Below are 18,369 nucleotides of genomic sequence, written 5' to 3'. Positions count from 1 at the left end.
TGCCCTTCACTGCAGTCTCCCCATTCTGCCCACATCTCTCTTGCTCAGAGGAGCCCAGAACTGGGCCCAGCATTCCAGGTGTGTCATCACCAGTGCTAAGGAGAAGGATTGCCTCCCTCAACCTTCTGGCAATACCTAGTGCAGCCCAGGAGCCCATCTGTGGGGGTCCCAGTTGCTGGGGTACCGGTTGTTGGTTTCTCTGAGTCTGATTGAAGGCACTTGAGATGGTAGTTCATGTTCAGAATGAGTATTTCTTGTCAGTAAAACAGTCTCACTAATGTGAGTTTAGCAGCTTTTCATTAGATGGCTCAAAATGGCCAACAATCTCTTGTTACAAGGTCTTTTAGGAACTAAACTCTCCAATTAAGAACTGACACCTAGATTATTTTCCCTTTTAACCCAATAACTGACCCCAAAGAGCTGCAATGCAGACTTTTCTGCCCAATTACAAAATGCCACCCAAACCCATGAAGAAGGAAAAAGAAGCATGAAGAAGAAACCCAGGACAACACCCTGTGCCCTCCATCTTGCTTCCATGCACAACATGCCAAAAATCCCAACACCTAAATTTCTCACCAAGTGATACACCTACACTACTCTCTATGATCTATTTCACACTTTTGTGGATTCCAGTCTATCTTGAAGTCTGGGAAACTTTGTCCATGAATGAGGGTCAAAGTCAGTGCTCCCCTGGGGGTCAGGGCACCCCAGAGCAGACAGAGAAATATTCCCTGTGCCCTGGGTTTCCACACCCATCTTCCCTCTTTGTGGCATGGGCACACTGCTGGCTCAGCCTGGTGCCCACCAGAAGCCCAGGTGTGTGTCTGGGAAGCTGCTGTCCAGCTGGGTGTGCCCTGGCAGGCACTGTGACCTCCTCAAGAACAACTGTTTGCCACCATGGCCACATACCATGCCACTTTCCCTTGTAGACTGTTCCAAATGATCCAGATCCTATCCTTTGTCCAACTGTGATCTGTCCATCTGGTATCTCCCAATCATCACTTGAATCCCGTCGACCAAGAGTTTTCTTTATATATGTGCAAAAACAATAAAAAGGAAGAAAACAAGTGCATTAATGTCTCTGAAAACAGCTCCTTTGTTAAAAAATTCTCACCATCAATAATGTCCTAAAAAAATGTTCTTTTTCAGACGTTGTCTTTTGACTTCTCAACTTAGCCCTACACAAAACCTCAGGACACAGGTATGCCAAATTATTACCTGGCATGAAACATTTGCAACAGCTTTCTGGCACTGTTAAAACCAGAAAATACTAAGAAATGCTTACCAAAAAGAAAGTAGTATTTGATTTTAAATTGTTAATCGTAATAATAAACTGTGACTTTTTAAAAAGGTGGATATTTTTATGTTTTCATGTATTGTTACATACATTTGGTACTTTCAAAGTTTATGAATCATGGTGGGAAAAGTTGTTACATGAAGGGAAAGTGACATTACAATATGAGTCACACCAGTAAAAGTGAGTTTAGTCAATTATTTAAATTATTTATATATCAGTCCCACAATTATTTATGGATTTAAAGTGGGTTATCCCACTCTATTATTTATCGGTTTCAAGTCCTTGATCAGTGCCATATTCATCTTCAAAATAATTTATAGAACTTGGATGAAAGAAAAATGAGAGGAATATGGTTGTGCAATAATTCTACAGAAGAAAACAGCTGATCTTTCCCTTACCATTCGATTTCTGTCTTCTGAGGATGAGGATGATTTCCTTTCCCGTTGGGGTCCTGGTGATTTCTGTAACGCTTTCACATTGGTTAGTGACCCGGGCAAAGAAGCAGGAGGTGTTGCAGATAAGCCTGCAGCTGAGCCTAAATTTCAGAAATAGGATAGTTTTATCTGTAAGAATCTCCCTTACAAGAATGTATTGCTATTAGGTGCAAGAATTGTGTTTAAGATGCAGTATCTCTAAACATCAATGTGAATGTTAAGAGAGAACAAACAACAGGAATATTGTCCTAATGTTACATTAGTGCTCATGTCTCAGATTTCAGGAAGAGACAAATCTGTACCAAACATCCCTGTAAAGATTTCTATATATTTGATATAACATCCCTGTGAAGATTTATATATATTTGATATGGTCTCCATTCTCTTGTTCATGAATTAACAAAAAGACAATGTCTTTTTTAATTAAGAAAAAAATACTTTAAGATGTATTTTTAAAAATTCATCAGTTTCTTTGAGAAGAACGGTAGCATTTCAGTTAGCAGCATCTACCTCTGATATTTCTTGTAGCTAAGCTTTTAGGAACCCAACCCAACAAATAGCTGGACTATTGTACTTTGGAATCAAAATAGACTAAATGCAAATAATTGAAATGTTTTCTGGTTGAGTCTCCAAGTGCCACCTGAAAATCATTTGGCTGTTTTAAAGCTGTTAGCAGAGAACTATTACTTAAAAATAAATATTAGACTTTAGAAAGGACTAAAAAAGCACAATTACTTTAGTTAGCTATTTGAAGCATATTCTAGGAAGCACAAAAAGAACAGTATGTCTGTGGCCTGTAGGTTATCTAAACAAATCTATGCAGGAAAATGTTACTAAGAGCTGTTTCAGAGCCCCAGTGGCCCTTTTCAAATAGAGCACTTCACCTAGACACTGCTTTTTAAAATACATCACAATTATTCCTAACAAGGTTATGCTGACCCTTCCAATGCAAAGGACATAAAATAGGGTCAACTGTTAATTAAATTCATGCTGCTTTGCTAAACAATGTATGTCATTGAACAAGACCTCTAACATTCCACTGCCTTCTCTCACATCAGTGCTCTGGCAAGTGGTGGAAGAAAATACTCCTCATATTCTCTTAGAAGCTCCCCTCCTAAGCAAAAAGTGTCTCCTAATGGCAACTAGGACTTTGTGACTTTTTAAACTGCTGCTTAAGCTCAGTCACTCAGTGCATGCTAATTTATCAGACTATATGTATCCATCACTGGACTCACTAAGATAAAATCTATGCACTTGTAATACATACCTACAGATACAAAACGGGACACAGCATCTGTAAACTGTCCCACATACTAAAGCAACAATAATGATGTATATTGTGCATCCTAACTACATTTATAAGCAGGTGGAAGCCAGTGACCTGAAGGATGGACTTGTGTTCATGTTACGGTCACTATGCTGTCATTTATTTATTATATGATTCATCTGAAATCAAACATACATGGAATCAAATGTATGGTGTTCCCAGAACATGAGCAATTTTCCAGAAGTTTACTGGGCTACAGATTTCCTCTGCAATAGGAAAGATCTGGGATGCATTTTCTTTGAGGTAGTTAAAATCTTCTATTTAAATTTTAATCCTGCAATATGGGAACACTAGCACAATGTTCACCCTTCACCAAAAATGCTTCCAGCACATGGCAGAACACTGTAGTTAATCTGTTCATAATAATACCAGATGGGCTGTTTTCAAGTTATTAGAGTAGAATAGTTCAGATAATGCTGGATTTAAGTCAATAGCTTGGACTCTGAAGCAGTACGTAACATATTGCATTCTGCAGCCAGTTTGCTTGTTGGGAACACCTGACTTCGTACAAAGAAGTCTTCTTCTGGAAGATCTTTTACTCAGAAGTTCAAAAGGTGAACTGCTCTTGATATATTCTGAAACAAGAGTCTTTGAAACAGCCAAGATGGTAGCATTTGAAAACCACACTACATGCACTGAACTAACCATTTCTACACGTATTATGTGGAGACACAAGTATGAACATTTCATGCTGTTACTCAATAGTTGGTTTCTCCAGCATATGAAATCCCACAGAGTTTTTTTGGGATTTTGTGCAATACAACAGATCCATTGACAGCTCAAGGCCTGAATTACCCCCACGGCCAATGACACGAAAATCTAATCTAATCTTATTTTACATAGTATGGGACGGAAATACTGTTTCAGTCAAATTTACTAACTAAATAAAAACTACTAAAACCACCTAGAGCCCCAATGTGGTGTCACTAGCACACTATTAAAATGAAGTATTTGTTGAAAGCTGACATGACACATTACTTGAAAAGCTTGAGACCTAACAAGATATCAATGGAAATGTTTGTAATTCACATTTGATTTCCTACATCACTTTTCAAAACAGAGAATATTAAATACAGAAGACTGTTACAGCACTGAACTGACTTAAACTGAACAGTCAAGGAAATTCTAAGTTAAGGACATCATTTTATATTTAAAATCACTGCAATGCAATCCAATGCCCTTTTGTTTAGAAAGATTATGTTAAAGTCCACAGAAAAACCTCAACTACGAAATTCCTTGCTTTTGAAGATTTAAGTCAGAGTTCACTTATAATCATTTTCAAGCGTGTAAAGGTGAAAGTGAGTATGTGTGAAAAGCACATTCAAAGCATTCCAGCCAGGCCAAGCAGAAAACAGAGGTGTTTTGATAAACTCACACACTTACATACACACGGTGTGAGGGTGAGGCACAAACAGCATCTGTGGTTTTACTTATTTTGTTTGGGTGAAAACAAGAAAGAAGAGCCCAACTACCTCTGAACACTGGGCCAGGCTCAAAATCAAACACTATTTCACTGGGGACAGAATGAAGGAGGGGACTGGGAGTCCGGGATTGGTATTTCCGAAGACAGCGCATCAGCTGGTTCAAAGGGGCTGTTAGAGAGAAAGAGACGGGCAGGCAGAGACAGAAAGACAGACACATAGAAGAAATGAAAGAAGTCATGGGAAATAACTAGGATGCTTTGACTCCTAATCATAGATTTCTTCTGTACTTTGGAGGAAAAAAAAGTCAATTCCCAAGAACACTGTTTCAGGACTGGAAATAGCCAATTGCTTTCAGATGCCAAGCAGACGGTTTATGATCAAAAGTTAAAACCAACATGATCGCACAACATTTAAATGTTGGACAAAATGGGCAAAACTCTGGAGAGCCACACCTATCAACACATACAAAAAATAGCTTAAACTGGCAATTTGCAATTAGTAGCTTGCAGGGTTAAAGGAAATTTCTTTCTTTAAAGTGCCTATTGCTGGCATTATTAAAGACAGCTCCATCAAACACAACACATCCTACCAAATACCAGATTTGCATGGGAGGAACAAAGTGAGTGAAAGTCCAGAGTACAAAACCTTTGAGATCAGGAAAGGGTTCGCTATGGTAATTCAGACCCATACTTATGGCTGAAGCAAGTTATAATCAGTAGGAGACAATTGTGTTACTGATTTGGAGTTGGAAAAACTGTCATATGCCTGCCCTACTCAGTATTTCTGTATTTTCAATATTTCTATTTTATTCTAATATTCATAGGAATAAATACAGCACATTAGAAGCCCCCTTCAGGACCTTGACAACCAGTGGGAGAAGTGACTTAAGAGGCCCGTGCACAACAGATGAAGAAAAATAAACCCCCTGGCCGCTAGTTGTGACTTAACTTTGAATTAGGGCAGTGAGTTCCTGAAGGAAACATAAAAAGACCTGGCTTTAGTGTAAGATCCTAATAATCTGCTTCCAAGAGTAGCACAGGCATGCAGTACAGCAAAGCAGCAACTTCAGCAGGGGTAGAGGGGGAGAAGAACTGGAGTATTTCAAGCTGCTTTAGGATGCAGCAGTTCCTATGGAAGGCCCACGTACCACGATGGTTTTCATTGAAAACCCCTGTTGTTTCCATGTGTGAAAAGGTAACAACAGGCATAAAAATCTTTGGGAAGTTGTAGTGTATCTGTGTGCAGCCATGTGAGTGAAGTGTGTGTGTGTGTATGTGGGTGGGTGAGAGAAAGAGTAAAAAAGTAATTTTAAAACTAAAAAAACTAGATACTAATTCAAAACTTTTTCTCCTTCTGTCTCCCCCACTCCCAGAATGACCAGCAAATGACTCAAATCTTCGTGAAACAAATACTAAGTTCATGGACAAGCAAATGTAAATTCACTTTTTTGTTCTAGTCATATTTTGCATTGTGGCTGTGTTTTGTAGAAGGAAGTGGGGTAATTGGAAGGGACAAAACAGTTATGCAATTAAAAGTAACACAGTAGTTGGTTTAAATGCTACTTACCTCCCTCTCCTCGTAAACTCTGGTCTCTAATCAAGTCCTATAAAAAATTAAAAAAGCTGTGTTTAATTTAGGTATTAACATTTACATTCTGGAATCAATTGAGACTGATAAGTTTGTGAATTCATAGTGTCATGTGTTGCCCATGAAATAAAAGTGGTTTCCTACCCTGACTTACTAATAGCAATGATGCAAAGAACTACTACACTTCTCAAAATTAAGTTGCTTTAAAACAGCATCTCTCTGCAGTAAAGTGAAATGTACAACACTCAGAAGAGATGCTGACAAGAAAATATTGATTTAAAAACACAGCTGGTCAGTAGCAGAAATGGTTTGAATTATCATATCAGAACCTGGGACATCAATTTTCTGAACTGAGGTACATCAGTCAAATGAATCCTGCTTTCTTTTTTCTTGTAACAACACACCTGATTTGCATAGCCAGGCACACTGTTCTTCTCAGAAATGACTAACTGCAGAAGGCTTTCTTCACTTGCAATCCTCTGTGAGCTGAAACTATCTTTTGCAACATGTCCAGACTAAAAGCAAACTACACTAAGGATTCTATAAACAGAAGGAGAAAATTCTAGCAGTTTGCTTCTGTATGTCCATTTTTATAATAAAACTTTTTTTACTACACGGTTATATTTATTCCTTTCTTGTTCCATATTTATATTTGTTCCCTTATGCACCTGTGCTTTGTCAAAAGCACTGGCTATGCCTCAGCTGCACCACTGCCATATACCACATGCAAATACCTACACAGCCACCCTTAAAATTAACATTTCACCTTTCCCTCAGCTCACATGCAAAACTGATTTTGTGCCTCAGTGTCCAGGCAGATTTCAAGACTGCTCACCCAACAAATGACTATTTTCTAGAGAGCAGACTTAAGGATAAAATACCAACTGTGTATGTTAGCAAAGTTAGCAAAAGGCAACATCTTGAAAGGTCCTAGGCGTCCTTATGCTAATACCAACCATTATTATTAGCTACATTTCACCATCCAGAGATTGCAAAATTGTGGAAAAATCTTAATGTAGCAGTTTCTGAACACTCCAAAGGGATGCTCAGAACGACATAAACTGGGCTCTTGAACTCATAAAGAACTATCAGAATATGCGAACTATCAGAATACATGAACTCAGCTTAATTATTTAGTTTCCTTCAATTCCAAAATTATTACTTGGAATACAAATACTACAAAGTCTCAAATCTTGCATAACAATGTGTTTAACACAGAATGGTTTGCAAGAGTGGTTACCGGCTACAGCATAAGTCTTGGGACTAATGGCAGAACAGAAAGAGGCAGTTGTTTAGGGCAGAATATTTCTTTGAAAATGAAAAGGACAGAACTGTCAAAAGGCAGTTCTGCTTTCAGAGAATGGATTGTGTTCTTACAGCTCTCAACAGCAAAAAATCTATTAAAAAAAGGAAAAATAAATGATCTTTGAGTATTCTGGTAGATCACTGAGGATTATGTTAGAACCATAGTGCACATTGTGTACACAATGAATTCAGCACACTGATATTCACAAGGAACACATCCCATCTACTATTCCTGATCCAAGGGTGAGCAGTACTCACATCAATATTGACTGGCTCGATTGTGTTGATGTGGACGTTGGGAGCTGAGGAGGATCGGTCGCGTTGCCCAAATTGATTCCGATGGTCTTCATCTGCTGGTCGGAGGGGCTGTGGGATTGGAATGGATTTTGAAGGAGAAGGACTAGGGAGAATTGGTGGTCTGAGAAACAAAGTCAAGGAAAAAGAGGATTTAGGTCTACAAATGGCTTCAAACACTGCATAGTGGGTGTGGTAAGTCCTTTTCAACTATAATAACACATAACAAAAAATCTGATCTAAAGCCCTGAATAAAAACAATTCATAATGAATGGTCTCTACTCCCCTATGATCAATTGCAACAACTCTCTGTTATATCAACTACCTGATCACATGGCTGTGAAGTGTTCTGACTTAAAACAAAGAAAACTCCACCATACAATGCCAAACTAGTAATAATAAATCCTGGTCTGAAAAACTCATGCTGCCCAACATGCATTGCAGATAGCAAGATACTCTGCAGTTTCCTCATCTCTGAGTCAATGCAATATACTCATTTTAATGGTAACCAATTGAGAACTAAAAATGCTTAACATCTCATATTAATGTTACAGTCAGAAAATGTCATAAAACAAAATCTATGGATTTTTCAACAAAGAAAGAGTGAAAATTACATCTGGTCATTCAACCTAATTGATTAATAATTATGTATTATTGATACTAAAAACAACATGGCCAATGTATCATTGATACGAAAAATAAACATATCAACCTTTAACCTCAACCTTTAAGAAACAACTTTGAATAGCACAATATTTCAAATGTTATTTACAGTGCTACAATGCAATAGGTATTGACTGAAAAGGTAAGTCTTCAGAATACACAAACAGGCTTCCTGAAGAAATGCAAACGCTGCCAGTCATAAATATGTAGATATAGCCTATAATTATGGTATAACAAATTGAATTTTCAAAAGACAAAACAACTAAATACTTGGGTTTTTTGTTTGTAAAAAGACAAAGTCACTTCTTCGATTATCCATTAATTTTGTTAAAGTGCAATAAACTGGCAATTATCTCTTATCCTAGTCAAGGTCAGTCACTCTTAAGTCTAATGATTCAATCTAATGGATGTAAGGCAAAAGGCTAATGAAAACATTTGCCACCTTTGTCAAAGAAAACTTCATGGTAAAATATACATGCTATCTGACAACAAGGTTTTTAAAAGTTGGTTTCTTTTTCTAAGTTCTAAAAGAGGAGTGGAGTCCTCCAGCCATTCAATGAGTCATGGATTAATTATCAAGCCCACAAAGACAATGTCCACAGGGAGAAGCTTCAGAAACAAAACTGACAGCAGCATATAGCAGCAATAGGTTTGATGCCACCTCCTGTAAGCAATGCTCCTTGGCCTCCTAAAAAACCTTTACAATTTTCAACAGGACATCTTGGCATTTTTTCAGAAACAGGTCTATTTTATAGCCTACTATCCTACTTTTCATTGAAAAGTTTATCCAGTTTGGCATTGATCCCAGAAATCAGTGCTATCAGTATCCTAAGTGCCTGGCATCTTTTCCTTCCTGGCCAACAATCTCACAACCGAAAATGGCAAAACAAAGTACTTGTGAATTAATTCAGGTAACAATCTAATAAGTCTTTCAATGAAATACCTGAATACATTTGGGAAGAAGAGGAAGGGGGTTTAACCCTGCTTAACTTGGAAAAAAAGAACAGTTACCTACTGTCACATGACAGAATATAGATATTGGGAAGATACTGGGAAGCAATAAACTAAAACTAGCAATAGTCAAATCTCTGAGAAAGGGCCTTGAAAAACCCAGCGTATTTCAGTAGTTGTTTATAATTTCAGAACTATTTTCTTAAATGCAGTTGTTGTACATACACATAAACTGAAGTTTTCATTCATTGGTACTCAAGTACCTTCAGGTAAAATATTGCAGATGAGGAAGTTTTGAACTCCTGAATGTGTTTGTAAGTAAATCATGTGACTAGAACACACATCAGGAGATGGGACACTGCACAGATCCTAATGCAGGACTTGACTGACATTTAAAGGCACTGCACTTTCATCTTAAGGCAAGCGTGTCATATGCTGCACAAAAACAGTATCAGCAGAAAAGTCTAAAAAGTGTCTAAACCAGGCCAGTACTGTCATTGCTGGGATAGCTAACTCCTGCTTAAACTTCCTGAGAGTTCTCAGGTAATAAGGAAATTAAGGGAAATATATCACAACATCCATCAGAACATTGCACCAGGACTGACTGTGACAGACCATTTGAGCTCTGCCACATGACAAAACCAGAAGCAATCAGATACTCTGTGATCATGAGTAAGACAAGGGAGTGAAAACCAGATTGAGGAAATATTGTTTCAATTACATCCTCCTTTGAGTCATAAATGGTCATCTGCTACTTCTGTATTTCTGGTCACAGGTCATCAAGTCCATCATGTTGCTAACACAGACAGCATGCTACGTCATACCATGTTTGAAAACAACTTGAACAGCTTTTTCTACTCATTAAATTCTTACTGGGGGAAGTCCAGATCTTTAGAAAATAGACTGATAAAGAATTTTCTTTTTTTCTTTTTTTTTTCTTCAGTCTCTAAGCTATTACTTGGAGGATCTCTGGGCTTTAGACAATAAAGAATCCAGAGATGGGAACCTCATAAGCAGTTAGCCACGTGCTCCATCATGATTTTATTAATGGGTATCCTTGAGACACTTTGAAAAAAATAGGTTATTTATGCTAAATGGAATTTTTTCTTGAAAAAGATAACTACTGAAATAAAAGAGACAAAGGGTTTGCTAGCTAAGACAGCCTACTGAGATCACAAGCTCAGAATATTATTACCACCACCTTCTGCCTGTGGCAAAAGCTGGATCTTGGTCTGCATCAAGATCTTGTTCTATCAAAATCACATCACCACAAAGAACACAGTGATCCTCTGAGCTACCAAAGGCTGTTCCTAAAGTATTCCTACACTGAAATTACTCCAGAGGAGTAGAAGTGACACTGGAGCTAAAAGGGCCAGATACCATTTGGAAAAGGGTGACATGGTCTATTCCAGGCCAGTTCCAAAACTAGTTGTTAGGCTATGGAAGCATAGTGACATAGTGACAAAAGACACTAAAAAAAAAAAAAAAAAAAAAAAAAAAAAAAAAAAAAAAAAAAAAAAGAGGCCCCAAACAAACCAAACACACCAAAAAAATTTAAACAAACAAAAAACCAACCCCCACCCCCAAAAAAATAACAGGCTGAGGCTTAAAAGGAACATGCAATTTGAATATCAGGATCTGGGTTTCTGTTGCTCCTGTGGCCTTTGTGAACAGTTCACAGCCACCTTGCTAAAGGAGGCTTTCTCCAAGTAAGCAGATAAATCACTTTCTCCCAGCCTCCAAGATGTGGGCATTTCTTTAACAAATGATTCTCAGCTTCTGAGGCAACAAGCTGATGTTGTCAAATCTCAATCTAATATGTTATAACCTTTCTAGGCAGTGGAAAAGCATGACAGAACATGTTTTTGAACCATATGTTTGGGATTGACACATTGTTCCCTCCCTTTTTATAAGGCAAAATAGAAAGATGTTTTATCAGGAAACAAGAATAACTTATACCCTTTACCAAGCATAGCAAGTGCCCAGATTTACTATTCCACAAAACTGAGTCCACAAAAAAGAGTACGGTAACTCAGAAAAGTGTCTGCACATGTTATGCTATACATAAACAAAATATTTTATAAAATCATATACAGTATGTCTATTGGATTTTAGAACTTGCAATGATACAAATAAGTTCACTTTACAAATGCAAAAGAAAATTTTAATACAGATTTTCCTTAATGTCCTTTACTCACCAATGTGATGTTTCTTAACTGTTTAAGAGCTGGTCTAGGCAGGAAAGATTTTTCTTGAAATTTTTCTTATGATAGGTGTATTTGGGCTTCAAGTTTTTGTGGACTGTATTTTTATTTTGCTGTACTTGAGCAAATGCTTGAACTGAAAATTCACATTCACCTAGCTTCAATTATATGGTGTGCACCCATTCCTTTTTAAAATGACAGCATCTTTCCTGGACTGAGATTTTCTTTCTCCTCCTCACACCCTGAACAAGTCCATCTCAGTTTAGCCACTGGGCACAGTGCTGCACACACTACTTATCTGTAAGGCTGCACACATACATCCAAACCAAACCTACTGCAAGCTAAAATGTGTATCAAGGCTTGTTTTGGATTGTTTTTGTTTACACCAGAGTGTTAACACCAGACTGGATTTGGTTGTTGTTACTGCCCTTAATGAAGAACACAGTGCACTTCCAGTTCCAAGCAGTTTCTTAGGACTGCTAAGGATCTGGGACACAGTGGTATTTCAGCTACAGTAGCAAGCAGGTAAATTGAAATTGTGGAAGCCAAACAGGTTCTGATTTAATTACTGTGGTACTCCATAGACATTGCCAGAAAACCTAACTTTTTTATTTCTTTCCCCATCCCTGCAGCCTGGAAATAATAATCCCAAATCAATAATCCCAAATCAAATGCCAGTTTGGAGAAAAGGACAGCAGTACCAAGTTTGTAACTACAAGCCAAATATCTTTCTTGCAGCACCCTCTGAAGTCAGTCTAGAAGCATCATGGGACAGATCTGAGAGTCAATACCCCATACAAATTAGTGCAGTTTTTTATACCATGACAACTTGTTTTCATCCATGTTGGCTTCTAGGTGAAAAACAACTGCCAGGAGTATCACAATGGTGTGCACTCATTTATAATGGCCTTTGAGCCCAGATCAAAGCTGATGAGCCTAAAATACCCCACAGCTTCATATACCAGGGGTTATCAAGAGAACCACATTGTCACTGTTAGTCCTCCAAACCAGGTCCAGTTCACTAGCAGGGTTTTGCAAATAAAGTTTTGGAGAGCAAGAGGTTTCCCTCACCTGTTGTATGGACTGAGAGTTTTCTGATTCTGATGAAAAGATTCTGATACCAAACCTTTTCTGCAAAGCAAGAATGATATCAACTCAACCTGTATATTGTAGGAACACTGGGAACATTTTCATGGAGTAACCTGGAAAAGGCCTGGTGCCAGAACTTTTAGAGGAAAAGTTCACTGTTTTATGAATTAAAACATGAAGCTTTTGCTCACTTATACACACAGGATCTAAATGACATTGTAGCATAAAATGTAATATTTTAAGACTGTATCTTCACTTCCTTGGCTTTTCAGAAGCTTTTCTAGACATTCAAGTATCTTCAGCTGAAGCAGAATGATCAGTGAACAGTTGGAAGGCAGAAAGGAAAGCAGAGGTGTTTAATCACAAGCTGGAGCCTGCTCAAAGGCAAGGACTGGCAAGCTTCCAAGAACAGTGCACCAGACATTCCCCTTTTCTTCCTTCAACTTAGAAGACGAAGCATATTGGGAAATGCTGTTTTTCAAAGAGCCAAGATGTTGCCAACTTGCTTATTTCTCTTTTTCATGTATTTGAGACTGAGGGAACTGGGTTCACAGAAATTCTGTGCTCATATCCTACAAGCCAAGATGGAAAAGAAACTTCATGACAGTGCAAGGAACGAAACAAATACAATGCCTGATATACAGTTTCCTTACTTCCATTTTATTACAAATGGCTCTTAGCAGGGAAACCTACACTTTTCTTTCCATTTAACTGCAGATTATAACTAAAATGGTTGTTCTGGCACAACAGGATAGTGCAAATGGAAAAAACTAAAACGGGACACAAAACCTAATGTTGAGGCTGGATACAATTTTTTAAGGGGTTCAAAAATGTGAAATGGGACCATATGTGCTCCCACACCTTGGGGTAGAAAACCTGGAGGGACTGACTATGGCTCACAGTTGGAAGAAAGAAAGGCTACAGGCCTGGATTGCTTTAGGATGTTGCACACCAGCAAAGTGAAACAGTTCTCCAACATGTTTAGCAGCTTTTGCATCATGTCCAAGGATCTTCCTTTATGTCCCTTGCTCTTCCAAACTTTTCCATTTGCTCCCATTGCACACTTTCACTCTCCAACTTGTCTTGCAACACAAACTTCCTTCTTTTTGGGCACTTGGCCTACTGCTGGGATCCCTTCACAAGGCTAGAGATGAAGAAGGATGTTTGCCTTCTCCTTCCTCAGGTTTACCAAACAATTATTAACATCCCTTCTTCCTCTGTCAGCTGTTCCATGCAAGATGCTAGAAAAGAGAAAGCAAAAGAACAATTATTAATCTAGGAAGTGTTAATAAAGCACTACTTCCTCATATTTTCCATCCCATTATTTAGCTCTCAAATTTCAATCCCGTATTTTCCTCCCAGACAAGCTCAAATGTCAGCCTTTTTTTAAAATTCCAGTTGAGCTGCTGTCCATATTGTAACAGTCCTCTTTAATAAAACCACAGGTGAGTACATGTTTTTGTAGAAAAGGCCAGCTTTTTAAATTCAGCTAGATTAATATTTCCACAATTATGTTCTTAAAAAGCAGAAATGTATGATTAAAGAAAGGCATGAAAGATAACTGGAAAAAGGTATGGACAGTGCTATATGCTCATCCAGTAACATCTGAGCTACTTCTGGAAAGGAAATCCTACATACACGGATGCTAGGGGAACACTGTATGACTAACATGCATATTACATATGAACACCAGTTGATAATCATCAACCATTTCCAAAATGAACAGAATTTTGCAGGCATGATGTATGCCTTTGTTTTGTTTATCAATAAAGTGGACAACAAAGCAAAAAAGCAGAAAGGATGTGCTTGACATCTTCTGCAATTACATACATTTATAGATGCAACACTTGAGAAAAGCTCCTAAACAGCAACTAGCAAGGGTATTTAAATGTTAACATTTTTATGTATGCGAAGTTAAAGATCTCAAGGCATTAACCAGCTTTGGTCTAATTTTTTTTCTTCTGTTTTCACTTCTCAAAACTAAGACTGCCTGAAGTAGTGCATGTATCAAGATAATCCATATTGCTGTGACCTCACAAGCTGGTAAGAATGGACCAATGTGATGCAAAGGCAATTGAAAAGCAGGACAATTTAGAATATTAAGAGTAGAGCTATATAGTGTTTTTGACATCCACTAGCGTTTAACACAACTGGTATGAACAAGTTTCTTCATGAATTAATAGTTCTAGCTCAGTTACAATTTTGGCTGTAGCACAACAAATACTTGACAAACAGCCTTTCCCACAATCTGCTCTACTAATATCCACAGGATCTAAAGGCAACATGCACTACCTTGAAGAAGTACTTTTGAATTCACTCAAATCTGCACAAAATAGAAGAAGTAGGAACATAATCTCTGTACTTACCAAGTGAGGTTCCCTCTGCAGGACTGTCAATCTGTTTTCCTGGGAGGCATTTTATTTGGTCTTCTATAAAACACTCTTGGCTGCCCAAAAAATTTATCTTCTAGTTAAAGAGTCCAGAGGTGCCTGCGTAGCTTCCAGTGTGTTTCTGCTTTACTTAGGCACAATTTTCACTAATCCAAGAGATCCTCTCTGCCACATTCAGCTCAACTCCACACAGCACACATGTCCTGGGAATGGTTTTCTGAAGGCTTCTGTATTTGGTGTTCTTAATAAACATGCACCAGATTTCTTGAGCGTGATATACATCCCTGAGTTACTCCTGCCTGGACATTTGTTCAACTACCTAATGATGGATGGTGTCATTGATCTCTTTGCTACTGGGAACATAATTTAAATATGGTCTCTTATCTCTTCATGGAGAAAGGGTCCAGAATCTTTGTTGGAAATTGTTTTAGAGATCTACTTTTGCAAAACCTGGAGCTGCAGCAACAGATGCTATTGGTATACCTCAACATGAACATGAAGAAGACAGCTGGTCTGGAGGATACTAAAGCAGTGTATGTGGAAAAGCTACTAAGACAGTATTATGAACCTGGAACTGGCACCTGTTCACATCAGCCTTATAGTAATGTGGTTTATTCTCAAAGTGACATTTGTCACTTCAAAGCATATAAATTATAATCTAATAACCAACTAAAAAAGTTTGTGAGGATATAATTTTGGTTTATATTAATTTTAAGTATAAAATCTTTCCAGTTTAGACCAGGTCTAAGCTATTATGTAAAAGAAATCAGTTTAACAGTTAACACCCCAATTCTACAGACAGTTACACACACATTTAACCTAGGCTCATTATTCATTTACAGAATTTGTGTGAATGAAAACATTCACTTCTTTTAAGTTAAGCATAGTTGGATATATTTGCATAAGAAGCCAGATTACAACAATGCAGAGCTGCAAAGCAGTACTTTGAGTTTTTCTTAGCACAGTACTGAAAAGTTATGTTATTAAACAGCAGGAATAAGTTCATACCCAACAGAATCTGAGGGGGGCACTGAGGGGTATGATCCAGATGCTGGGGTGGTCTCTCCTAGGGAGGCCTCCTCCGGTGGTATGGGGTGATGTTCAAAGAACTTGGAGACAAACAGCAAACTGTGAGGCAAGAACAAAACAAAAACAACCTAACTTGTGCAAAATCCAGAAGTTTCACAATATAATACTCAAAAACTACAAAAAACATCCCAAACCCCAAAACCTCATTGATTAAATTCTAAATTTAAAAATAAAGATCACACACATTAAATCTGCAAGGTATGTTAAAAGTATTATTTACTCCACAGAGGATCAAAAGATCATGCCTTAAATATAAACTTTGTGGAAAATAATTTTTTAATCTTTTAGATGGAACTGTAAACATCTAGTTCTTCAAGAATGCACAACTTATATATATCAGTACATAAACTAACACCCTGAGCACAAACTCCAGAGATGCCAATGGAAACAGTTACAAATACCAAAATAAACTAAAATTAAATTCATTCTTGGTGAGAAAAATAGCATTTTAAATTATTCCTTATACAAAAATCTATTTCAAGGACTTAATAGCCTTTGCTGAAACTAATCAAATAGAACAGACCCAGTTTACACCAGATCCTAAATCTACATGAAAGACCTATTTGAACAAATAGTTCAGTAACTCAATCCAAGAACACTGGACTGTTTGGGTCATTCTCTTTTATGTTTCTTACCTAGGTATTATTCTTGCTAGCAGATTTATTTTCAATTATTGCAAAACCAACCGCAATTTCACTATAATCAACTACTGTCTCAACATTTTTTCAGGTTGAAGAGAATAAAGCCACAGCTAAATTTTAAACACGGCCCTAGCCATCACACAATAAAGAACCAGTTTTGATTAATAATAACAACTGTGAACAATGAGTGGTCTGTCTGATACAGTCAAGTGCCCAGCAACCCTATTCATGCTTCAGAAAAAGCACTTCATAGACCAGCAAAGAAATATGAACTGGTTGTCTGAGCTAGCACAGAAAGAGTATGAATTAAGCAGTCTCACAAGAACAGTTGTACTCCTATTTTTTTTTTTCAGGCACCTCCTCTGACTTCCTGAATTACAGACTTAACATAAGAAATCACTGACAGCTGTGCACTTGTTAAAAGGCTCAACTTGAAAATCAAGTGTGATTACTTACTCAAGTTGGTCATAATTAACACACATCAGTGGCACTTCTGTACTACAGCGCTGGTGGAATTTGTAGCCACAAGTCTGGCAGCGGAACCCCTGGAAAAGCAGCTTCCGACAGAAATCGCAGAACGCTAACGTGAAGAACGTTTTTCGTACCTGCGTTGGCAAAAACAGGCACAATTACCTAGAGCCCTTCTGTAAGCCCAGGAGCCCAGGATAGGCTATTTGCTTTTACCTCCCCCAAGTGTACTTAAAAGTCTCTTTTGTGATGCTGGAGCTACAGTTTTATATATCAAAGAGATTTACAGAAAAGATCGTCTCCTTTTTGAAACAGTTTTCATGCACTACAACGTTCCTTCAACTGTTTCTTGGAATTAATGCTTCACCGCACTGAGAACAAGAGCAAAAAACCTGAAGCAAAACTTCACTATTATCATGTTAGCCACAAACATTGAGAATTTATTTGAATACAACCTATAAAACCAAAAGCTGCTGAAATACTATTTCATATTCTAACTTTTCCAGAAGCCAAAGAACATTTCTATCTAATACCAACAGGACTGGAAATACACAGGCATATATATGTATATATACATACACACACACATATATATATTATATATATATACACAGGGCTTCAATGTATGGTTACAGATATAGTTGTAATTTTGACTACTGAAACTCAGAAACATTCAGAATCACAAAAGGGTGATTGTTCATTCTCCACAGATTGTTATAGGGGGAAAATGATTTCGCTAATTTTCAAATTCAGCAATAACTAGTGTAAAAACACATTCTTAGTTCTATTATTACATGTAATGATCAGAATTTCAGTGGGATATAAAAAATGTAAGCCTACTACTAGGGTTCACCTAACTAGCCATAACCCAAACAGCCTGTTTGAGCTAAATAGGTTGAAACAGCTTGCAGATAGAATTTTGCTATGTTTTAAGCTGAAATAGAAGGTCTTTCTTTCCCAGTGTGACAGACATTATTTCCAGGATTTTGTATGTAGTTGGAAACATTTAGACAGATTCTGTTTAGCAGCTTCCATTTACTTGGTGCCTTATCAGGTCAAAACATATTTGTGCACTGCATCATTGATGATGTCAGCACTGCTCTGGGAATAGTTAGTTCATTAGTTAATTGCTGCTGCAGAGCCAGCAGGGAGGCCCAGAATACATTTTATAGATACAGCAATACAAAAATAGTAGATTATTACAGC

At 37.6% G+C, this 18,369-nt stretch overlaps 1 protein-coding gene across 2 annotated transcripts in view; it reads right to left on the bottom strand.

Moving 5' to 3' along the window:
- The window catches only part of BRAF (B-Raf proto-oncogene, serine/threonine kinase), a 76,054-nt gene that overhangs the window by 15,181 nt on the left and 42,504 nt on the right, over positions 1-18,369 (bottom strand). The window contains exons 6-12 of one of the 2 annotated variants that reach the window (XM_066549758.1): positions 17,152-17,300; positions 15,974-16,093; positions 7,633-7,792; positions 6,049-6,085; positions 4,531-4,650; positions 1,696-1,832; positions 910-1,027 (exon numbers count right to left, since the gene is read on the bottom strand). In XM_066549758.1, coding sequence (XP_066405855.1) covers positions 910-1,027; positions 1,696-1,832; positions 4,531-4,650; positions 6,049-6,085; positions 7,633-7,792; positions 15,974-16,093; positions 17,152-17,300 — 841 coding nt within the window. The remainder of the gene's footprint in view (positions 1-909; positions 1,028-1,695; positions 1,833-4,530; positions 4,651-6,048; positions 6,086-7,632; positions 7,793-15,973; positions 16,094-17,151; positions 17,301-18,369) is intronic. The other variant, XM_066549757.1, reaches the window with a different exon arrangement.

The sequence above is a fragment of the Molothrus aeneus genome, chromosome 5 (assembly GCF_037042795.1).
Source record: "Molothrus aeneus isolate 106 chromosome 5, BPBGC_Maene_1.0, whole genome shotgun sequence".
NCBI lineage: Eukaryota > Metazoa > Chordata > Aves > Passeriformes > Icteridae > Molothrus > Molothrus aeneus.
This window is presented reverse-complemented; position numbering and strand designations above follow the sequence as displayed.